This window comes from Salvelinus sp. IW2-2015, linkage group LG12 (assembly GCF_002910315.2).
Source record: "Salvelinus sp. IW2-2015 linkage group LG12, ASM291031v2, whole genome shotgun sequence".
Taxonomy (NCBI): Eukaryota; Metazoa; Chordata; class Actinopteri; order Salmoniformes; family Salmonidae; genus Salvelinus; species Salvelinus sp. IW2-2015.
Window position 1 is genome coordinate 10,177,635 of NC_036852.1, and position 25,823 is coordinate 10,203,457.

The 25,823-nt window shown below is 44.2% G+C and overlaps 1 protein-coding gene across 2 annotated transcripts in view; it reads right to left on the minus strand.

The window, feature by feature from the left end:
• Window positions 1–25,823, minus strand: part of pard3ba (par-3 family cell polarity regulator beta a) — a 198,442-nt gene that overhangs the window by 142,302 nt on the left and 30,317 nt on the right. For both annotated transcript variants that reach the window (XM_023997820.2, XM_023997819.2), the window contains exon 3: window positions 6,831–7,017. In XM_023997820.2, coding sequence (XP_023853588.1) covers window positions 6,831–7,017 — 187 coding nt within the window. The remainder of the gene's footprint in view (window positions 1–6,830; window positions 7,018–25,823) is intronic.

A 25,823-nucleotide genomic window follows, 5' to 3' on the forward strand; every position in this document is an offset into this window, starting at 1 on the left:
TTTAATATTAATTTCACCATCGTAAGCCGCCTCCGACGTCGTTTTAGAGAATTTCCCAGTACGTCCAACCGCAGATCACGTGTAACCACGCCAGCCCAGGGCCTCCACATCCGGCTTCTTCACCTGCGGGACCGTCTGAGACCARCCACCCGGACAACTGATGAAACTGTGTGTTTGCACAAACTAAACATTTCTGCACAAAGGGAAGCTCATCTGCGTGCTCGTGGCCCTCGCCAGGGTCTTGACCTGACTGCAGTTCAGCATCGTAATCGTCTTCAGTGGGCAAATGCTCACCTTCGATGGCCACTGGCACACTCGAGAAGTGTTCTCTTCACGGATGAATGCCGGTTTCAACTGTACCTGGCAGATGGCAAACAGCGTGTACGGCGTCGTGTGGGCGAGTGGTTCGCTGATGTCAACGTTGTGAACAGAGTGCCTCATGGTGGCGGTGGGGTTATGGTATATTGCATGTTGAATTGATATTTTTGCTGAGTGTAGCACTGTGTAGGCAAAGTAGCCTAACACATGAATATATAACGAGTGGGACATACTTATAATGCACAGAGCTAGGAGAATGGCTACTGGTAGAACTACTGACTTCAGTCCAGATTTCTGTGTGTTCTGCCCCTCTCTCTCACTCTTTCTCTCCCCGCATCTCTCTCCCCCCACGCCGGCCACCAGCTGCATGTGATACGATATGCAGCTAACAGCCAATCTGCTTAACTTAAGTGATAAAGAAAACAAAAAAAGGCCCCTGTGCACACATACAGAGTGGTCCCCGCCAGACAGTCATAGCAGTGGCTGGATGATCGGGTTTAGGCTGAGCCTGTTTAAGTGAATTCTCCACCCAGGCTTTTGTTAGTAGGTGGAGATGACAAAAGCAGCCTTATTGAATTAGTCTCAGTCTATGTGGGGGAGCTCCACAGGGTCAGGTCCTAACTTGGTTAATAAGGGGTTGAGGGGTGGCAGGAAGGGGTCCTAAAAGGTTTTTTAAAAAGGTTAAAAAGAGGTGTTAAAAAGAGAGCATTGAAAAAAGTGTTCATGCTCGGCTGGACCTGGGCAAGCTAACAAGGCTACAGTGCTAATCCAGTTAGTGGCCGAGCCCCATCCAGAGTGCTGGAGAGTTAGCGAGGAGCTGTGCCCAGAACAGCAGGGGCAGGGTTAGGGGGACGCGGTGAGAGGGGTGGGGGGTATGGGCCGGGGGGTGGGAGCTGGGTGGTTGGGTGAGTGACTTGCAGGTGGTGAATGGTGTGGTAGGGTGGCAGAAAGAGGATGGCATGGAGGGGGGGGGGGGGGGTCAGAGAGGGCTGGCACTCTGCTCTGGGTCATGGAACATCTAAAGGATGGTGGGAGAGGAGGAGAGACTGAAAGAAAGGGGAGTAGGAAGAGAAAAGGGACTAAAAAGCATAGAATATGAGGAGAAAGGGGGATAGGGAAAGGAGAAGAGAGAAGTAGGGGAGGCAAGGAAAAGTAGAGTAGGGAAAAAGGTTAAGTTTTCTTAACGGTACACCTTGCCTAATTGTTACATTCAAGGACATGACTTATCCCAAAGAATGCCAGAGCCGCACTTAAATCCTCTTTCACAGGCAGTGAATTAAAAGCTGAGCTTCTCTTTACATAGCAGTTTCAAATTATGTGAGGTTGTTAAATGAACATGCTAGCAAGTATGCGTAGTCATGCAACCACAACTGCACACGTATACTCACAAACGTACATCTCATACACACTCACACTCGTTCACATTCTCCCACACACACAAACACAGAGACCTGATGTTTTTCCCATCTAGTGAGTGTGTGTGTGCGTGCGCCTGCTTTCAGCCTGGCCTTGGCAGTCAGCTAAAGTGAAACCCACCCGGGGAGCCCTGGGAAACGTAGTGTTTGTTTAACCTTGGAGAGCCTCCAAAAAGGGCTCAGCTGTCTAGGAGGGCCCCAAGCTGGGATATACAGGGAGAGCCTCTGGCTCAACAGCCATACTTCGCTGTCGGATGCTCATATTTGTCACACAGACAGTGAAACAACATATGACAAAACATGAGATGTGGGCAGTGTCCAGATACCCATAGTTGCATCCTAAATAGTAGGCCGCTGGGGTATGTGAAATGTATAATATGTGAAATTGAGTGTGCTATAAATGCCAGAATGTTACACTCATTCATTCATTTAGTACGAATCCACTGCAAAAGATGACATACTCAGTGTGTGAGCCTACAATGTTGATATTTGTTACTTACAGCATACATTTTTACTAAACAGTACGCTCTTAATAGTATTTAGTTTTAGTAAGGAGTAGGCAAGACAAATTCTGGACACGGCCGTGGTGTTTCCCCGACCAATAGGCTCGGGCCGAGCAACACTACTAACTAATAAAAGGAACACGTAAAACCCATGGGAGCAACTTTGGTTTTAGAAGTGGGGGAACATAATTCTTATACATATATTCTTATACATATATAAACACTCCAAACAGACTACCAGACCGCTCGGATGCATCCGCATGGTCCTAAAGCACATCGTTGCCTTGTTTTGTATCGCATTTCAATGATAAAACTCGGGGGAGGTGGACAAAAAAACCATTTTAGAATGTGGGGGGGGGGGGGCATCCCCCCCATCTCCAGTGAAAGTTGCACCCCTACGTAAAACGATAATATATTTTTTTAATGAATTACTATGTTACCACCCAACAGTGTTACTATCCTAGTCTACAAATAGACTTCCATACTATGCTATTTTGCTACCGATAGCCATCTACCCGGCCAGCTGTCTGGATCGCCGTGACCCCAACCAACCTCTACTCACTGGACCCTTATTGATCACTCGATTAAGCATGCCTCTCCTTAATGTAAATATGCCTTGTCCATTGCTGTTCTGGTTAGTGTTTATTGGCTTATTTCACTGTAGAGCCTCTAGCCCTGCTCACTATACCATATCCAACCTCACAGTTCCACCACCCACATATGCGATGACATCACCTGGTTTCAATGATGTTTCTAGAGACAATATCTCTCTCATCATCACTCAATACCTAGGTTTACCTCCACTGTATTCACATCCTACCATACCTTTGTCTTACATTATTCTCTTTAAGCTATTTTATCGCCCCAGAAACTTCCTTTTACTCTCTGCTCTAGAAGTTCTAGACGACCAATTCTCATAGCTTTTAGCCGTACCCTTATCCTACTCCTCCTCTGTTCCTCTGGTGATGTAGAGGTGAATCCAGGCCTGCAGTACCTAGCTCACTCCTATTCCCCAGGCGCTCTCTTTTGATGACTTCTGTAACCGTGATAGCCTTGGCTTCATGCATGTTAACATTAGAAGCCTCCTCCTAAGTTTGTTTTGTTCACTGCTTTAGCACACTCTGCCAACCCGGATGTTTTAGCCGTGTCTGAATCCTGGCTTTAGAAAGACCACCAAAATTCGGACATTTTCATCCCCAACTACAAGATTTTCAGACAGAGATAGAACGGCCAAAGGGGCGGTGTTGCAATCTATTGCAAAGATTGCCTGCAGAGTTCTGTTTTTACTATCCAGGTCTGTTCCCAACAATTTGAATTTCTACTTTTAAAAAATCCACCTCTCTAAAAACAAGTCTCTCACCGTTGCCGCCTGCTATAGACCACCCTCTGCCCCCAGCTGTGCTCTGGACACTATATGTGAACTGATTGCCCCCATCTATCTTCAGAGCTCGTGCTGCTAGGCGACCTAAATTTTAACATGCTTAACACCCCAGCCACCCTACAATCTAAGCTTTGATGCCCTCAATCTCACACAAATTATCAATGAACCTACCAGGTACCACCCCAATTCCGTAAACACGGGTACCCTCATAGATATCATCCTAACAAACTTGCCCTCCCAAATACACCTCTGCTGTTTCAACCAAGATCTCAGCGATCACTGCCTCATTGCCTGCATCCGTAATGGGTCAGCGGTCAAACGACCTCCACTCATCACTGTAACCGCCCCTGAAACACTTCAGCGAGCAGGCCTTTCTAATCGACCTGGCCGAGGTCTCCTGGAAGGATATTGATCTCATCCCGTCAGTAGAGGATGCCTGGACATTTTTTTTAAATGCCTTCCTCACCATCTTGAATAAGCATGCCCCATTCAAGAAATTTAGAACCAGGAACAGATATAGCCCTTGGTTCTCTCCTGACCTGACTGCCCTTAACCAACAGAAAAACATCCTATGGCGTTCTGCATTAGCATCGAACAGCCCCCGTGATATGCAACTTTTCAGGGAAGCTAGAAACCAGTATACACAGGCAGTTAGAAAAGCCAAGGCTAGCTTTTTCAGCAGAAATTTGCTTCCTGCAACACAAATTCAAAAAGTTCTGGGACACTGTAAAGTCCATGGAGAAATAAGAACACCTCCTCCCAGCTTCCAACTGCTCTGAAGATAGGAACCACTGTCACCACCGACAAATCCACTATAATTGAGAATTTCAATAAGCATTTTTCTACGGCTGGCCATGCTTTCCACCTGGCTACCCCTACCCCGGACAACAGCACTGCCTCTCCCTCTGCTACTCGCCCAAGTTCCCCCATTTCTCTTTCTCCCAAATACAGTCAGCTGATGTTCTAAAAGAGCTGCAAAATCTGGAGCCTTACAAATCAGCCGGGGTAGATAATCTGGCCCTTTCTTTCTAAAACTATCTGCTGAAATTGTTGCCACCCCATTACTAGCCTTATCAACCTCTCTTTCCGTGTCGTCTGAGATTCCAAAGATTGGAAAGCAGCTGCGGTTATCCCCCTCTTCAAAGGGGGGGACACTCTTGACCCTAACAGCTACAGACCTATATCTATCCTACCCTGCTTTCTAAGGTCTTCGAAAGCCAAGTCAACAAACAGATTACCGACCATTTCGAATCCCACCATACCTTCTCCGCTATGCAATCTGGTTTCAGAGCTGGTCATGGGTGCACCTCAGCCACGCTCAGGTCATAAACGATATCTTAACCGCCATCGATAGGAAACAATACTGTGCAGCCGTATTCATTGACCTGGCCAAGGCTTTGACTCTGTCAATCACCACATCCTCATCGGCAGACTCGACAGCCTTGGTTTCTCAAATGATTGCCTCGCCTGGTTCACCAACTACTTCTCTGATCGAGTTCAGTGTGTCAAATCGGAGGGTCTGTTGTCCGGCCTCTGGAGTCTCCATGGGGGTGCCACAGGGTTCAATTCTTGGACCGACTCTCTTCTCTGTATAACATCAATGATGTCGCTCTTGCTGCTGGTGATTCTCTGATCCACCTCTACGCAGACGACACTATTCTGTATACTTCTGGCCTTCTTTTGACACTGTGTTAACAACCCTCCAGGCGAGCTTCAATGCCATACAACTCTCCTTCCGTGGACTCCAATTGCTCTTAAATACAAGTAACACTAAATGCATGCTCTTCAACCCATCGCTGCCTGCACCTGCCCGCCTGTCCAACATCACTACTCTGGACGGCTCTGACTTAGAATATGTGGACAACTACAAATACCTAGGTGTCTGGTTAGACTGTAAACTCTCCTTCCAGACTCACATCAAACATCTCCAATCCAAAGTTAAATCTAGAATTGGCTTCCTATTCCGCAACAAAGCATCCTCACTCATGCTGCCAAACATACCCTTGTAAAACTGACCATCCTACAATCCTCGACTTCGGTGATGTCATTTACAAAATAGCTCCAAAACCCTACTCAATAAATTGGATGCAGTCTATCACAGTGCCATCCGTTTTGTCACCAAAGCCCCATATACTACCCACCACTGCGACCTGTACACTCTTGTTGGCTGGCCTCGCTTCATACTCGTCGCCAAACCCACTGGTTCCAGGTCATCTACAGACCCTGCTAGGTAAAGTCCCCCTTATCTCAGCTCGCTGGTCACCATAGCAACACCTACCTGTAGCACGCGCTCCAGCAGGTTTATCTCTCTGGTCACCCCAAACCAATTCTTCCTTTGGCCGCCTCTCTTCCAGTTCTCTGCTGCAATGACTGGAACGAACTACAAAAATCTCTGAAACTGGAAACACTTATCTCCCTCACTAGCTTTAAGCACCAGCTGTCAGAGCAGCTCATAGATTACTGCACCTGTACATAGCCCATCTTTAATTTAGCCCAAACAACTACCTCTTTACCTACTGTATTTATTTATTTTATTTTGCTCCTTTGCACCCCATTATTTCTGTCTCTACTTTGCGCTTTCTTCCACTGCAAACCAACCATTCCAGTGTTTTTAGTTTTTTATTTTACTTGCTGTGTTGTATTTACTTCGCCACCATGGCCTTTTTATATTTTTATTTATTTATACATATATTTGTTTGCCTTCACCTCCCTTATCTCACATCCCTTGCTCACATTGTATATAGACTTATTTTTTTTTTTCACTGTATCATTGACTATATGTTTGTTTTACTCCATGTGTAACTATGTGTTGTTGTATGTGTCGAACTGCTTTGCTTTATCTTGGCCAGGTCGCAATTGTAAATGAGAACGTGTTCTCAATTTGCCTACCTGGTTAAATAAAGGTTAAATTAAAAAAAAAAAWTWAAAAATCCTATACCAATAGTTGAAGTGGACTGAGATACTGTATGTGCCAGTACACATTTTGACTGCAGTTATCTTTATATTTAGGTGCCGGTACTCAACATATTTTTAAAGACAATATTCCATAAGAGCAGCCGGTACTCAAGCAGTTGAACATTTGAGTTGTGTACTGGCCCAATTCAAACACTGTCCGACACCAACATGTAACACCAAATCATGAGTGTTATTTTACTGTTCATGCCATACCCCTGAACTTTAAATCAGATAGTGGTGCTGTACTGTGGTACGTACTGGCCTTGAGGGTGTAGGCGTTGACCTCTATCTCTCCTCCTCTTGGTGGCTGAAAGTAGGGGGGCTGGCGTTCGTAGGGGTCAGGATCGGAGTACGGGCTGGAGTGTCCCGTGGAGCCTCCGCCGCTGCCCGCTGGGCTCACTGTCGCCCCCCTCTGGAGCTCCTGTGCTTCGAACACTGCCACCAGCTGAAATACAAGCACAGACGCACAACAGGACTGGAATCATACAGGAGGAGAAACAATAGGGCGGTATGGTAGCTTAGCGGTTCGAGTGCTGGGCCAGTAACTGAAAGGTCGCTGGTTCGAATAACTGAGCCGACAAGCTAAAAAAATAAAAAATAAAATCTGTTGATGTGCCCTTAATCCTAATTTGCTCCAGGGGTATTACTATGGCTGACCGTGTAAAACAACACATCTCACTGCACCAAGACCTTGTATGTGACAATAAAACATGTATTTTCTTCATTCAAATACAATATTATCATGCTGTAATAGAGTCATACTGTACACCAACCAGAGACACAGAGTCAAATGGGCCATTTCCAAATGGGTGGCAAGTCAAACCTGAGTGGGTGGCTGTCAGAATGTGTGAAAGCGTTCAGACCGTCAACAGACACAGAGTGCTTATCAACAGAGAGAGGGACAACCTGGCCTAGTTAGACCCTTTTATGGATGTAGTGGTGTCACAACAGTAAATGTTTATGTTCATGCTCTTTGCACATACAGCTGCAATTCATCTCTGTGGGAAGCAAACGGGTGGGAAATGCATTTAACATTAGCATAAGCCTGACAGACACACACCGTCGCCCGCTTCCTCACACACGTACGCATACGCAAAACGCACAAAACAGACTTATCTACCAAACAGTAGGGAGAGGGCTGTGCATTCTCTAGGCCAGGAGGAGTGTGTGGTGCTCCACAAATACCATCAATCAACAGCGTGAGGGATGGCGAGCGAGCGGAGAGAGAGAGAGAGAGAGAGAAAGAGAATGTGTGTGAATGCCAGCCAAACTCTACTGTTACTCCCCTCCCACATAATGTGATTTATAGGGATCAAAATGGCTCTATCGCTCTCTGTCAACCCAAGCCGGTGCGTGAGTGCATACCAACAAGAGCAGCATACGAATGTGATCTGTGCATTCCAAAATAATAATACTACATTGAAGTTAGGACTCATTTGTCTTATCGTGGAAGCAAAATGCATTCCGTGAAGCCAGTTAGAAAAGCCAGTTAGAAAAGCCAGTTAGAAAAGCCAGTTAGAAAAGCCAGTTAGAAAAGCCAGTTAGAAAAGCCAGTTAGCCATACAAAATCAGAAACATACATATGCACAGTGTGTGTCTGTTTGTCTGTGTGTGTTCCCATGTGTTAATCGCTATTGGTTAACTGTGTTCACTAAAACAAACAAACAAAACAAACAAACACAGTCCAGCAGTAGTAAGATTTGAGGTGTGTACGCATCGGAAATAAATAGTCAAATTAAATCTGACAGGAGAATCAGAACCTGTCAAACACAATGACACAGTTGCCTCCACGAGCTGGATGGAGACAGGGATGGAGAACAGAGGGTGAAGAGAGAAAATGAGACAGACAGACAGACAGACAGACAGACAGACAGACAGAGAGAGACAGAGAGAGAGATTAGAGGGTAGCACTCCTCCGATACGCTGCCGTGAATTTGTCATTTGACAAATTAGCACTGTGGCGTGACGCTCTCATTAAACAGTGCTAGCACAGGAAATGACCACTTAATGAAAGAGAATGACAATCAGAACAGGGGGATGAAGAAAACAAGAAAGACAGAGAGGAAGAACACTGGGACACAAATGCATGAAGAAAGAGAGAGCCAGAGATGAATAGGAGGGAGGTGTGTGTGTGTGTGTGCACACGCACGCACACGTACGAGAAAGACAGACAGAGAGAGACTGAGAGCGAGAGGGAGTGAGTGAGGGAGAAAAAATGAGTGAGAAAGAGGAAGAGAATCAGAKAAAGAGAGAGAGGGAGAGGGGGTGTTTTTCAAAATCATCTGCACCCATAACTGAGGGGGGGGCGAGAAAACAATAAGCAATAACACGGTGGGTAGAAATAAATCATAAATCATGGCGTGAATGTCACACTTCTCACTCTCCCTTTCTACCATGATTCAATATCCTGACACCTCCACGCCACAAACCAGAGGAAATTGGCCGCATCAGAGCATCAGCTGGAGGGAGGGAGGGGCCATCAGAGAAAAACATATCCACTATGTGATTGATGGATGCCTCTATCCCTTCCGTTCTCCTTCTCTCTTCCCTGCTCTTTTCCTACTCTACCACTTTCTAAAATCAGATGACTTTGTCCCTCAGAGAGGGTGAGAGAGTTGACTCATGTGGATGTGATGAGGTGAGAGATTCAGACAAACCCCACAGTGTCACGGACAGCTCAAAAACAAGCACCTGTAGAGAGCGAGAGCCATCTCTACTCCTTGATACACACAACCTCAGTGTCACACACACACACACTCTCCTTCCTGTGTGTGTGTGCGTACGTGCGTGCAAGCTTACTGTTTATCTAACCCTAACGCTCAGCTCAGCTGATGAGTCAAACGTGCAGGCAGTCAGTGCACATTATCATGGAAGCGTTTAACTAAAATGCTAACGAGTGCACTAATTGCAAAGATGGGCAAATCCAGCTCATGAAGTTACACAAGTATAGCTATAGCTAGAGCGTGGACATTTACACGCGAAAGTGAAAGATTACAAAATTCTGATGCATGTCTGATGGAAGAACATTAACATCGACGGGGCTGAAGTGGAGCGGGTCGAGAGTTTCAAGTTCCTTGGTGTCCACATCACCAACGCACTATCATTGTCCAAACACACCAAGACAGTCGTGAAGAGGGCACAACAAAACCTATTCCCAATCAAGAGACGGAAAAGATTTGTCATGGGTCCTCAGATCCTCAAAAAGTTCTACAGCTGCACCATCGAGAGCATCCTGACCGGTTGCATCACCGCCTGGTATGGCAACTGCTCGCCATCTGACCGCACGGCGCTGCAGAGTGCGTACAGCCCAGTACATCACTGGGGCCAAGCTTCCTGCCATCCAGGACCTATTTAATAGGCGGTGTCAGAGGAAAGCCCATAAAATTGTCAGACTCCAGCCACCCAAGTCATAGACTGTTCTCTCTGCTACTGCACGGTAAGTGGTATCGGAACGCCAAGTCTAGGACCAAAAGGCTCCTTAACAGCTTCTACCCCCAAGCCATAAGACTGCTGAACAATTAATTAAATGGCAACCCAGACTATTTACATTGACCCCCCACTCCATTTGTTTTGTACACTGCTGCTACTCGCTGTTTATTATCTATGCATAGTCACTTCACCCCTACCTACACGTACATATTACCTCAACTAACCTGTACCCCCTCACACTGACTCGGTACTGGTACCCCCCTGTATATAGCCTCGTTATTGTTATTTTATTGTGTTACTTTCTATTATTTATTTGGTAAATATTTTCTTAACTCTTCTTAACATGACATGCTTACTTTCATTTCAAGGTCTACACTTGTTGTTTTCGGTACATGTGACAAATAAAGTTTGATTTGATGTGTACACGGAGCAGAAAGGAGAGGGGAAAAAACACTAGTGGGAAGCACAGGGGAAAAAATGGCAGCTGTACAGATAACTCATCCAGAACTCTGACTTCTCAAACACAGCAGAAAGCAAACACCCCATCTCCTTATTAATTCAGCCACTTACTTATAGTTAAATAATGAAAACCCAGCTGGAGAGCATAGCACATCTTAGACAGGTAGAAGATATCTGATCGCAAACATTTAGTAGTGAATTGCATACACGGGTAACTTCATCACCTCGTGTGCGACGCACTGCAGAGAGAGACTCAGCGATAGATACAGAACGCAGTGGGACTCAGCAGCTCCCGCGTTCTCCCATTGTGCTCTTTACAACCAACCACTTGACTGGCTGCTGTTCTGGGGAACTACGGCAAGCTTCATCATGGAAAATGATGTGACAGACAAAATGAAGAACGAGGTCTACTTTATCTCCTAACGCATTGGACAAGTTGACGAGGTATTTACTTAAAAAGTAGCTACAAATATTAAAATGTGTTAAAAGTTTTTGAACAAAATAGTTTCAACGGTATCCAGTGTGCATTTCCAAATACCCCGGGATACAGTATATACGGTATACCGCCCAACCCTACTGACAGGTGACACGCGGTGTCAACCATACCATGCCATCTTAACCTAATTATATAACATTCTCTGAATCAGTGGGGTCCTATTTGGCCCGATGGGTGGATGGGGACACGGTCRCACTATCCCGATTCTCCACCCTTTACCCAAAGTGTGGACAGGCACACTTCCCATCATGTATTTAAAACCATAGGATTGGTGTATCATTAGCTGGAAGGAGTTTCCACCATTGTTAAATTCAGTCTCGAGGTTCACATATAGGAGCTGCTGGAATACATGCTTGCGCACACCCCCTACATGGAAACAGATGAACAGTGCCACCTAGCTCGAAGCAACAGCAACTACAGCATCTTTAAAACAAATCACACAGACACACACACACACACACACACACTTCCATCCCCACACAGTAACAACCACTGCACCACAATACCCTGCACATGCCCCTTCCCGACATACATAGTTAATCTCTCTCCAACCATTCCTTCTCTTCTCCTCTCTTCTCTCCATCCCCTCCGTTGGTGTGTGCCACATCTCTATGGGGCTGCTGTGCTTTTGTCTGCCTGTCATGTATCTTAAGAGTCTACCTCTCTCTCTCTCTATTTTCCCCCCTCTCTCCTTTCAAACTCCTAGCATGCATAATGCGGAAGCGAGGAGCGGGCTGCATCCTGATGGTAATACAGTTATCCAATCATCTCTGTCTCCCTCTACCCCCCCCCCCCCACGCACAAACTGTCAAGGAACTGTTCAGCTTAAAGCGTGGGGGGCCTTCTCTTAAATATAGGGTCTACCCTAAACCTCTGAAAGAAGTAGAATACCTTACACCTCTGTCAGCACACAGTCTGCTTCCCAAATGGTACCATATTTCCTAGGTAGTACACTACATTTGACCAGGACCCATACGGAATAGGGTGCCATTTGGTACACAGCCTTAGTCATAGGTTGAATCAGATGTCAATCAGATACTGAAATGCCGGTGGAATCACGTGTCAAAATAGTGAAAAATAGAACGAAGGGAAAAGTGCCGGGCCCTTAAAATGCATCCTTCCTTCCTCCTTTCCTTGAAGCAATCACTGATCTGACCTTGCTGGATTGGTGAAAGGCTACTTACTGTATATGATAGAACCGCTCCTAACCCTACACTAATCAAGTCATCAAGGAAGGGAGGACGCCTACTAGCACCGCGATGCAGCGCCTTATACCGCTGCGCTACTCGGGGGCCCTCCTTAGAACACACACCTGGGTTTCAGCATACCCCAATCTCACACAAATGTATGCATACATAGTACAAAACGCACACACAGACACTCCTAACACACAGACATGCTTTGAGCATCATCCAATCCAACTCTCGCCCTCCATGAATAACCACACACACACCCCTATTACATGGCCTTGGGAGGCCTGATTACCAACAGCGACAAGACAGCCTATAGGAGGTGTTGAGAGCCTGGCGGAGTGTTTACAGGAGAATAACCTCTCCCTGAACGTCAACAAAAATGAAGAACTGATCGTGGACTACAGGAGACAACATCCACAGAGATCCTCGCAGAGACGTAATACCCTGACATGGTCCCTCCACACCGACACCGTGGTGGGAGGCTGAAGAAATTGTCAAGGCCCCTAAGACCCTCACAAACTTCTACAGATGCACCAGAAAGCATTCTGTTGGACTGTATCACCGCTTTGTACGGCAATTGCACCGCCCGCAACCGCAGGCTCTCCAGAGTGGTGCGGTCAGCCCAACATATCCCCGGGCAACACTGCCTGCCCTCCAGGACATCTACAGCACCTAGTGTCACAGAAGCCAAGAAGATAATCAAAACACCTCAGCCACCCGAGCCCAAGTCCAGTTCCAGGGCCTAAAATGAACACCCACCACCTGCCAAACGCTGTAGATTGTTGCATTGCGGCGGTAAGATGTCTTATTCCACCAGGAGCTCAACAGGAGCATTTCAATCGCATTTGTGAATACAAAAAGTGTCAAATATGATCACATTTATAGTGAAATAATTGCTGCAGAAGGTGTTTTCAAAAGTATTCTGCCTTTCGTTTCATAGCTGGTATAATAATTCGTACAAAGCTCAAGAACTAAGAATCACATATAGGCTATTTCACCTCGTGCAGCAACACTGGCCTGGCCTGGGTGGTGCACACGTGAAGAAGAGCTGAGGAAAGATTCATTTTAGAAGCGGCGCGCACGGGCGATAAAAGTCTGTCTAATTTACTTGAAACGAAAGTCTACTGAAGTGAGACTTTGTCCTTGTGTTTCTTGGCTAGTTACATTGTTTTATTCCACATGCTAAGTTGTTTTCCCATGTTGAGTTTCAACTGCTAAGGAAGAGAAGACAATGCCTCCTACTATTCATACTCAATCTCACAACAGCACAAACATGTCTGAGCTCTTAAAGGGGGCAGGTGAAAATGTTTGTCTCATCTTTGATATTTAGGTTAAAAGATTCGGGCACAAAAAAAAATTATTAAACAATATACCACATTACTTCTTACTAGTAATACATTTGTTTTAGAAACATTATAAAGGACGTTCATCTTTTTTTTGTTTTTAAGTTGTAATTTTAGTGGGCAAAAATATTTTTGCTGGTACAAAATCAGAGTGGCTGGTAGATTTTTTTTTAAATCTACCTACCACTGTGGCTGGAGGACCAAAAAGAAAATGTTATGCCCTGGCCTATTCACTCTGCTACCATCTAGAAGGCAGAGACCGTACAGGTGCATCAAAGCTGGGACCGAGATACTGGAAAAACAGCTATGATCCCTTATTGATGTCACTTGTTAAATCCACTTCAAATCAGTGTAGATGAAGAGGACATGTTAAAGAAGGATTTTTAAGCCTTGAGACAGACAAAAAATATAAGTGCCTTTGAACGGCGTATGGTAGTAGGTGCCAGGCGCACCAGTTTGTGTCAAGAACTGCAATGCTCAACAGTTTCCTGTGTGCATCGAGAATGGTCCACCACCCAAAGGACATCCAGCCAACTTGACAACTGTGGGAAGTATTGGAGTCAACATGGGCCAGCATCCCTGTGGAACGCTTTCGACACTTTGTAGAGTCCATGCCCCAATGAATGGAGGCTGTTCTGAGGACAAAAAATAATATTAGGAAGGTGTCCTTCATTTTTTGTACACCCAGTGTACATACTGTATTCAACATACAGTAACTCATCTTACACAACTACTGTTGTACATAGATTTTCCATATTTACAKTATATATTGTCCATACTGTCTTATACACACATGTATATTCCGGACTCCGACATCACACTCTGATATTTCTTAATGTCTTGTTTCTTCTTTTTTTCTTGCTTTTTTGGGGGATTATTTGTTTATTAGTATTGTACTGTTAGACATTTTACTGCATTGCTGGAGCTAGAAACACAAGCATTTCACTGCACCTGCTTTAACATCTGCTAATCTGTGTACGCGACATATAAAACGTGGATTTGAAGGGTTACTCTGCCCAGAAAGCTGGATGTCTCATTCTCTCCATCTCTCCAGGTGTAAAAGCTGTCTCCCTCTCCCATGCCTGATCTCTTCCATCAACCACTGTGATGACGGAGTGCTCTCTCTGGTGTGTGCCCACTCCGCCCACACATTCCATTTCTGACTGATGATTCTAATTCACAAACACACCCACACGCAAACACACACAATCAGCTGAGGTACTGTTTGCTAGCTGTGCTTTCTGACAGGCCTTATTATTTAGTTATGCACACTCGGAGGGTAAACTCTTCATAAATCACGTGGTGCCCAGGGGAACAGGAGGTAGAATGTGATTCAAGTGTGTGTGTATCTTATGCTTTCAAATTTTATGAAGGGAGGGAGGTAGAGGGGGGGGGGGAGGGGGCTGAATGGCCTTCTCTATATATTAGTCTCAGACGTGACTAATACATACAGAAGTCAGTAGTGTGGTAATTCGAAACAGAAAAGTTGTAAAACAGAAAAAAAAAAAAGCAGCGAAAGAATTATTTCACCACCAAACAGTCGCGAATACACGATCACTAACGGTCACGGACTGTGTTTCTCCCCTACTCTTTTCCACATTTGTCCATGTTCCTGCCAAAAGTCTTGTGGAAAGCTAATAATGGGTTCTTTTTCGACTGCTCGGGCGAAACGCAAGGCCGCTGCTGCCCGCACCACCCTCCCCGTATCTTGAGCCCTGCAAACCTCGCTTTCCACATTCACCCCCGAGGGTCAGAGGAGAAAATGGAAGAGTGTGTACTGAGACTGGCGAGGCGAGAGTGAGGGCAGGAGCTGAACCTGTGGGGATCTGCTGCTCTCTGCTTCCATTCACAACTACTTTTCCTCTTATGTTAAGATCCGTCTGGTGTCTTTCATATCATCTTTTTCCCATTGTTTACCAGCTTGTTTTGCTAGTTCAATCAGGTCCAATTCTGTTAATTCGATCTTAATGGTACCTTTAATTGAGATTTGCTTCTTTAATTAGGATTTCTTTTTGACCTAATTGTTAATACACACGGCTGCTAAGTTTTTTGTAATAGAATAACCACTGCTATAATAGGCATCTAATAACAGACACCTCCTCCTATACTCCTCATTTAACAAAGCCTTGGACTAGCCAACTACGTTACTGATGTGTGCTGAGTGGATGAGAGGAACAGAGGGAAGGAGACGGAAGAAGGAAGAGAGAGAAATAGGAGGGAGCAGAAGAAGCAGAAAAGGGAAAGATGGGGAAGAAAGGAAGAGAGAGAAATAGGAGGGAGGAGAGAGAGCAAAAAGGGAAGATGGGGAGAAGGAAAGAGAGAAATAGGAGGGAGGAGAGAGAGCAGAAAAGGGAAAGATAGGGAGAAAGGAAGAGAGAGAAATAGGAGGGAGGAGAGAGAGAGCAGAAAAGGGAAAGATGAGGGGGAGAAAGGGGGAGAGAGAGAAATAGGAGGGAGAGAGAGAGCAGAAGGGAAAGATGGGGAGAAAGGAGAGGAGAGAAATAGGAGGGAGGAGAGAGAGCAGAAAAGGGAAGAGATGGGGAGAAAGGACAGAGAGAAATAGGAGGAGGAGAAGAGCAGAAAGGGAAAGAGGGAGAAAGGAAGAGAGGAGAATAGGAGGGAGGAGAGAGCAGAAAAGGGAAAGAATGGGGAGAAAGGAAGAGATAATAGGAGGGAGAGAGAGAGGCAGAGAAAGGGAAAGATGGGGAAAAGGGAGGAAAGAGAAGGAAGAGAAATAGGAGGGAGGAGAGAGAGCAGAAAAGGAAAGATGGGGAGAAAGGAAGAGAGAATAGAGGGAGGAGAGAGAGCAGAAAAGGGAAAGATGGGGAGAAGGAAGAGAGAAATAGGAGGGAGGAGAGAGCAGAAAAGGGAAAGATGGGGAGAAAGAGAGAAAATAGGAGGGAGAGGAGCAGAAAGGGAAAGATGGGGAGAAAGGGAAGAGAGAAATAGGAGGAGAGAGAGCAGAAAAGGGAAAGATGGGGAGAAGGAAGAGAGAAATAGGAGGAAGAGAGCAGAAAAGGGAAAGATGGGAGAAAGGAAGAGATAAATAGGAGGGATAGAGAGAGCAGAAAAGGGAAAGATGGGGAGAAAGGAGAGAGAAATAGGAGGGAGTAGAGAGAGCAGAAAAGGGAAAGATGGGGAGAAAGGAAGAGAGAAATAGGAGGGAGGAGAGAGAGCAGAAAAGGGAAAGATGGGAGAAAGGAAGAGAGAATAGGAGGAGGAGAGAGCAGAAAAGGGAAAGATGGGAGAAGAGGAAGAGAGAAATAGGAGGGAGAGAGAGAGCAAGAAAGGGAAAGATGGGGAGAAAGGAAGAGAGAAATAGGAGGGAGTAGAGAGAGCAGAAAAGGGAAAGATGGGAGAAAGGAGAGAGAAATAGGAGGAGGAGAGAGCAGAAAGGGAAAGATGGGGAGAAAGGAGAGAGAATATAGGAGGAGGAGAGAGAGCAGAAAAGGGAAAGATGGGGAGAAAGGAAGAGAAGCAGGCTCAGCTTCATATAATGTTTGTTCCAACTTCACCTTGCAAGTAAGCAATGAGAACAATTACAGTGTCTTGGTGATATCAACCTCTGCAGTAGTGAGTGGGTGTCTGCTCTCTAAAGCTCAACAGCAGTATAATACTAGTGGGTGTTGGAAACACCTTGAATACAAATAGTTGCGTTAAACATTTTTATTTTATCAGACTGATGTGCTCACACAGAATGTTGTTATTACTAACAGTAACAGCAAAGAAAAAGTCAGCTGTTCTGGCAATTTAGGTTTTCAACAGGTATTTTTCCATGCCACGACCAAGGACGGACAGGGAATCGAAATCGTGCGCCTGGAGCATATTAGGACATGCGATTCCCTCATGAAGTGGTCCCATTATTTTCCACAAGACCCCATTTTTAGCCCACATTTTTTTTAGACTGGCCCACTGGGCTAAAGATGGACCAGCCCATCTGGCATTTGCCTAAACTGCCCTTTGGCCAGTCTGTTTCTGCCACCASTCATAAGTGTCACAAATTGCAGATGTGATAAAGGCTTACAGTTGAGTCACTATATTCCCTGTAGCCTCTGGTCATCAACCGTGCTAATATCATCATTCCTTACAGTGTTGACCCAAGGCTCAGAAAGCACTCTGTCCATTCATATCATAATACAGTCATGTGCAGTACATTTAGCCTACTGGCTTCACCATACYTACTGTTGCCATGGTGAGCTAACCCTCGCAGCTATGGCTAGGAATTTCAAATCTTTTAGAGCCTTCTARAATCTCCAAGACAGAATTATGAATGTTGAACGGAATTATGAATGGCTAAGACTGTGGTTAAATCTGAAATTAATTAATTAATTACTTTCTGTGCAAAGGTAGTGCACTATATGGAATAGAGTGTCATGTTGTACCCTGGATGGTGGTTGGTAATGTTTAGACTTCAAAAACATGAAAATAGAACATGTTTTTTTTTTTTTATGATAAAAGGATAATGTTGGGGGGGTTTTAAAGACAGAAGAGSATATAGAACAATCACTCTGTTAGAAATGGTGAGATATGGTTATTTATTCAGCTGTTAAAGAGTAGTGACAGGCCTTGGCAAGGTTTTCATGTAAATCCATTAATTTCCTACATTTTGTGAGGTCTATGGTATTACCTGTCACTTACATGTCAGGCTTATGGAAAGTCACAATAACAACTCAAGTGGGCTATTCAGATGCATTACCGTCTAATCAAGAGATGTCCATTCATTAAGACAATCAATTAATTTGTACGGGCGGGTGGCGCCTGGTGTAAATTGAATGTGACGGATGATAAAAAAATAACGATGACGGTGTCAATGACCTGTCAGAGAGGACGCAGGTGCAGTTTCAGACGTTTAATTGCGGCGGGAACACGGTAAAGCATTTCGCCCCGTGCTTTTTGCTCCCTCCTTCGGTTAACCCCACAACCCCTGGCTCGGGTCCACGTCCTGCACCAGAGCACGCACACACCTTCACACTCACCGGTCTCACAGAGATGTTTGACTTAAAGTTAATTGCAGCAATTAGCTGGGAGGCTGGATGGGACGGGAACACGCAGAAGGGTACATTACAATGTATTCGGAAAGTATTCAGACCCCTTGACTTTTTCCAAATGTTGTTACGTTACAGCTTTATTCTAAAATTGATTAAATACATGTTTATTCTGAATCTGCACACAATACCGCATAATGACGAAGCAAAAACTACATTTGCACATTCATAAAAAATAAATAACAGAAATACCTTATTTACATAAGTATTCAGACCCTTTGCTATGAGACTCAAAATTGAGATCAGGTGCATTGATCATCCTGGATTGGAGTCCAACTGTGGTAAATTCAATTGATTGGACATGATTTGGAAAGGCACACACCTCTTTAKTTAAGGTCCCACAGTTGACAGTGCATGTCAGAGGTCGAAGGAATTGTCCATAGAGCTCAGAGACAGGATTGTGTCGAGGCACAGATCTGGGGAAGGGTAACAAAAAAAATTCTGCAGCATTGAAGGTCGCCAAGAAGACAGTGGCCTCCATCATTCTTAAATGGAAGAAGTTAGGAACCACCAAGACTCTTCCTAGAGCTGGCCGCCCAGCCAAACTGAGCAATCAGGGAAGAAGGGCCTTGGTCAGGGAGGTGACCAAGAAACCGATGGTCACTCTGACAGAGCTCCAGAGTTCCTGTGTGGAGATGGGATAACCTTTCAGAAGGAAAACCACCTCTTCAGAACTCCACCAATCAGGCGTTTATGGTAGAATGTCCAGACAGAAGCCACTCCTTAGTAAAAAGGCACATGACAGCCTGCTTGGAGTTTGCCAAAAGGCACCTGAAGGACTCGCAGACCATGAGAAACAAGATTCTCTGGTCTGATAAAACCAGTTGATCAAGGTCTGGTTGAGCAGCTCATTTCTAAAATGTTGGTTGATAGAGGGGGACAGGGATAAAATCCTGCACATGCATTAGCTCTCCTGGGAGGATGGTGGACCACCCTTGATGTAAAACCCTGCAACATTCCAACCAAATACGTTTAATGCCTTTTGAAATAATTCACTCATTCAATATATCAAAGATCAAATAGTATGGCAGGATACAAATCTTTTTATTCAGCTGAAGCATGCCCATGTACATTTTCTAGTTTACTCAAATTTGTCTTAGCTACCTTAAGTGTTTATTTTGCAACTCAATAGATGTTAGTCAGCCTGCAATGTCGCATACGTTGGATKCCCTAATCAATCTACAACATTTTTGACGCCACATAATTCAAAAGAAAGGCTACATCTAATCTTTTTTTCTAAAATTAAATATTCACGATTCACTAATTCTTATTTTGAATTAGATCAAAAATAGTAAATTGACTTTGTATGGYCTTATTCGCAAGTGTCGGTGATACGTTTTTTGGGACATGACATGAAGAAAACATTAATAGCCTACATGTAAATAATAGCTAAACAGTTAACTACAGGGTACCTAGTAAGTCTGTACTCTATCAATCTGGCAGTCGTGCCAACATATCTCATCGGCCACCTGGTGGAATGGACTTTGTGGATCTGAGGCTCTTTCCCGTTGCCTCCATCATCCTCCAAATCCCACCAACATCAGCCGCCTCAGAGCGCAACTGGTCCTTGTTTGGGAACACACACAAAAGCACGCAACAGGCTGACCAATACAAGGGTTGAAAAACTGGTGGCCATCTGGGCAAATTTGAGGCTTTTTGAGCCTGACAAATGAGCCATCCTCAACAAGGTTGGAAAGTGACAGTGAAGATGAGGCCTCAGAGTCTGATGTTCAAGAGGAGGACATTGAGGAGGTCCAGGGAGAAGACRTGGAAGCCCGAGAGGAAAACAACCAAAGCTTTCGTTTCTAGACTATCATTTTACAGATGTATGTTGAAAACATTTTTGGGAGATGCGATAGATCATTGGGGATCATTCAATATTCCCTTTCTTTTGCTGTTCAGTGAAATCATCCCATGTGACGAGTCAACTCATTTAATTAAAGTTCAATTCGTAACTAAATTGTTTTTTTATTTCCATTGGAAGGATTTAAATCATTTGCAATTATGYCTACTTATGATAAGGTAAATATATGATAAGGTAAAAAAAGGTTTCTGTTTCTGTTTATGATATGGTAAATATATCCAATGCAAAAAAACATCCACATTTAAATGGTATTAATATTAATTTGCATATATTCCCATATATTCCAGTTAATTCCACGGAAAGTTTCCACCTCTGAATATTCCACCAAAATGTGCAACCCGATTCATCACTACTTATTTTTACATGTGTAGAAGAATATTCCTCATCAGATGCCAGTCAAATACTGCCATCTGTGCACACTGAATGGATTGAAGGACTCTCACAAAGCCCAATGTAGCCAACGTCCCTGGCTAATCAACAAGTCTTGCATGGTGCCTATTTCCTGAAATCAGTCTTCATTCAGTGAACTTTTTCTGTGACTCACAGATCTGTACTTTTCATGGAATCTGAAAAGCTATAGCTTTTGTTGAAAGAATGTACAAATCTGAAATTTGAATATAAACGTATGTCAATAAATGGGTTTCTCAATAAGCTTTTCATAGAACTGAGAGCGAAGCATCYGAATGATTATCCTTGGAATAATACATAGACCTATTTCCTTCCACATTTCCTGAGTTATCACGATTCCAAATGAGATCCATTCAACCTCCCCCATTCCCTTCATCAGATCCATTCCAAACCTAAACCAACATTTCACATCTACATCTCAAATTGCTCCCCATTCCCTACATAGCGCACTACTAATAACCAGAGGCCTATAGGCCATGGTCAAAATGTGTGCAATAAATAAGCAATGTGGTGCCATTTGGGACGCAGACATCGATGAGCCCATACATATGATCACGTATGAACGGCACCAATGCTTTACCATTGATATATGCATGAATGACATCGGACGAGACATCCACACCACCATTTACAAAGTCTACATCCACAAATGGCACCCTATTCCCTATAAAGTGCACTACTAATGACCAGAGCCTTATGATATGGGTCCTGATCAAAAGTAGTGCACTAAATAGGAAATAGGGTCCCACAGTGTAAACAGAGCCGGGGACCTTGATGGCTTGTACACTCAGCAATTAAAAAGGCAAATTAGTTGAGATGGATTGAATCATTAGTTGTTTTTTTTATATTAAATTTCCCATGAAATTAGATTTATAATTTGGCCGCGTTTGATAGTGTGGGGCTGTTTCCTTTTTGAAGAGTGGATGTCCGTATGGGTTAGGGGTTGTGCGTGTGTGCATATGTGTAATAAGGAGTGACAGTCCGTTCATGAGGACGGCTGTGCTCCCTGGGTTTAATTACATTGGTTGACAAGACCATCACATGAGAAGGGAAAGACAGTGAGTGTACACACACACACACACAAAGGCAAACACACAGCGAGTGTACACACACACACACAAAGACACATGCGTAAACACACGCATACACAGCGAGTACACCACATGCATGCATGCATGCACACAGAAATTCAAGCCATTTCTGATTGGTCCATCCATACGAATTGGTAATATAGTACAGCAGCAAAAAGCATAGTGCACTTATGAGATCCTACTTATTACCAGCAAAATGATCAACTTCCTAAGTACCTATAGACTTATGGCCTACAGGAAACATACGCTACCATCTAGTTCCATTTGAATGATGCACTATCCCAATGCTAAATGATTATGACAGGACTTCAATATGGAGAGCCCGAGACGAGGCTAATTGCTGTGATAATGTAGCCTTGCTGGTGGTTGAATGCAGTGAATGACAGGTCTACCTGGGTAAATGACTGCCTGGGAGAGGTAAAGTGCTGCCACCAGTTATTACGAGGAGTAGAGAGGCTTTCTGGTGATGTTCTTCTAACGCGGTGCATATCCCCTTACATTGAGAAACTGACTACTTTCACATCATCATGGGTACTCATCAGGAACRGAGGGCTGATTATGGGGATTAGTCACACAGAGAGAGTAGAGAGCTGGAGCTCTGATTAGCACAAAAAGGTTCTGTCAAGAGAGGGTGCGGGTGTGTATATACAGTGGGGAGAACAAGTATTTGATACACTGCCGATTTTGCAGGTTTTCCTACTTACAAAGCATGTAGAGGTCTGTAATTTTTGTACACTTCAACTCAAAAATCCAGAAAATCACATTGTATGATTAAGTAATTCATTTGCATTTTATTGCATGACATAAGTATTTGATACATCAGAAAAGCAGAACTTAATATTTGGTACAGAAACCTTTGTTTGCAATTAGAGATCATACGTTTCCTGTAGTTCTTGACCAGGTTTGCACACACTGCAGCAGGGATTTTGGCCCACTCCTCCATACAGACCTTCTCCAGATCCTTCAGATTTCGGGGCTGTCGCTGGGCAATACGGACTTTCAGCTCCCTCAAAGATTTCTATTGGCTCAGGTCTGGAGACTGGCTAGGCCACTCCAGACCTTGAGATGCTTCTTACGGAGCCACTCCTTAGTTGCCTTGGCTGTGTGTTTCGGGTCGTTGTCATGCTGGAAGACCCAGCACGACCCGTCTTCAATGCTCTTACTGAGGGAAGGAGGTGTTTGGTCAAGATCTCGCGATACATGGCCCATCCATCCTCCCTCAATACGGTGCAGTCGTTCCTGTTCCCTTTGCAGAAAAGCATCCCAAAGAATGATGTTTCCACCTCCATGCTTCACGTTGGGATGGTGTTCTTGGTTGTACTCATCCTTCTTTCTCCTCCAACACACGGACGAGTGGAGTTTAGACGCAAAAAGCTCTATTTTTTGTCTCATCAGACGACATGACCTTCTCCATTCCTCCTCTGGATCATCAGATGTCATTGGCAAACTTCAGACGGGACCTGACATGCGCTGGCTTGGCAGGGGAGACCTTGCGTGCGCTGCAGGATTTAATCCATGACGGGGTAGTTGTTACTAATGGTTTTCTTTGAGACTGTGTCTCCAGCTCTCTTCAGGTCATTGACCAGGTCCCTGCCGTGTAGTTCTGGCTAATCGCTCCCTTCCTCATGTTCATTGATGCCCACGAGGGCGAGATCTTGCCCCAGACCGAGGTGATTGACCGTCATCTTGAACTTCTTCCATTTTCTAATAATTGCGCCAACAGTTGCGCCTTCTCACCAAGCTGCTTTGCCTATTGTCCTGTTGCCCATCCAGCCTTGTGCAGGTCTACAATTTTATCCTGATGTCCTTACACAGCTCTCTGGTCTTGGCCATTGTGAGAGTTGGGTCTGTTTTGATTGAGTGTTGTGGACAGGTGTCTTTTTACAGTATACGAGTTAAACAGGTGCAGTTAATACAGGTAATGAGTGAGAGAACAGGAGGGCTTTCTAAAGAAAAACTAACAGGTCTGTCGAGAGCCGGAATTCTTACTGGTTGGTAGGTGATCAAATACTTATGTCATGCAATAAAATGCAAATGAATTATTTAAAATCTACAAATGTGATTTTCTGGATTTTATGTTTTAGATTCCGTCTTCACGTTGAAGTGTACCTATGATAAAAATGACAGACCTCTACATGCTTGTAAGTAGGAAAAACCTGCAAAAACTCGGCAGTGTTCAAATACTTGTTCTCCCCAATGTATTCGATATAGATATATATAATAGTATATTACATACATACATCATACAACATACATACATATATATATATATATATATAATACATACATAATATATACATACAATTTATAATACATACATAATACATATATTACATATATATATATATAATATATAATTATAATATATATATACTATATAATATATATATAATAATAATATATATAACATATACATACATATATATATGTGTGCTACAAAAAAAAGGCTATAAGTAGTGCTGACGATTCATTTGAATGTATCGTTTTTGCACGATATTCAAATGCCTTGTCCACTTGTTCTCATGTTGTGTTTTTTGGTCTCGTCGTCTCGCTCTCCTGTGTACCTTCCCATTTACACCAAGAGATGTGTAACATAATGACGAGATGTACGTCTCCGTCCTAACAATGGAGTCATTCCCAAAGCGGAAGCAGCGACAAAGCTTAGATCCAAAATAGGCCCAAAGAAATGCATGGCCTTTTTGGACCGGTTTTAGCGAAACATTGCTTAGACTCTTCCGCTATGTTTTACACCACACACCAAGCCAACAAGTGAGAGATCACAATCCTCTCTGACACAACGGTTTCAATGCTAAGGGTGTGTTCATAACAATTCAACTGTTCAACCTTGTTAGCTGCAAATACACTACATGATCAGAAGAATGGGCACTAATAGAGTTGGTCCCCAATTTGCTGCTATAACAGCCTCCCACTCTTCTGGAAGGCTTTCACTAGATGTTGGAACATTGCTGGGGGACTTGCTTCCATTCAGCCACAAGAGCATTAGTGAGATTCAGGCGACTGATGCTATGGGCTATTAGGCCTGGGTCGCAGTTTGTATTCCAATTCATCCCAAGGGTGTTACATGGGGTTGAGGTCAGGGCTCTGTGCAGGCCAGTCAAGTTCTTACACACCGATCTCGACAAACCATTTCTGTATGGACCTCGCTCTGTGCACGGGGGCATTGTCMTGCTGAAACAGGAAAGGGTCTTCCCCAAACTGTTGCTACAAATTTGAAAGCACAWAATCGTCTACAATGCCATTGTATGCTGTAGCGTTAAGATTTCCCTTCACTGGAACTAAGGGGCCAAGCCTGAACCACGAAAAACAGCCCCAGACCAGTATACAGACGATTTTTTTACGCGCTGTGGTTCAGCATTCGGTGATCCCGTTCTGTACACTTGTGTGGAGTACCACTTCTTGGCTGAGCTGTTGTTGCTCCAAGACGTTTCCACTTAATAACAGCACTTMCAGTTAAGTGGGGAASCTCGAGCAGGGCAGAAATTTGACAAACGGACTTGTTGGAAAGGTGGCATCCTATGACGGTGCCRCGTTGAAAGTCACTGASCTCTTCAGTACGGGCCATTCTACTGCCAATGTTTGTCTATGGAGATTGGATGAATGTGTGCTTGATTTTATACACCTGTCAGCAACGGATGTTGCTAAATTAGTCAAATCCACTAATTTGAAGGGGTGTCCACATACTTTTAGTTTTGATCCAAGTTGGCTGAACTTGAAATATAAAGATTAGCTGGCTAATCACTAGCACAGCGGGGACTGTAAAGCAACACAAAYATTGGCACTGACACATGCACACACACACTATACATACACATGGATTTAGTAATGTAGATATGTGGTAGTGGTGGAGTAGGGGCCTGAGGGCACACCGTGTGTTGTGAAATCTGTGAATGTTATGGTAATGT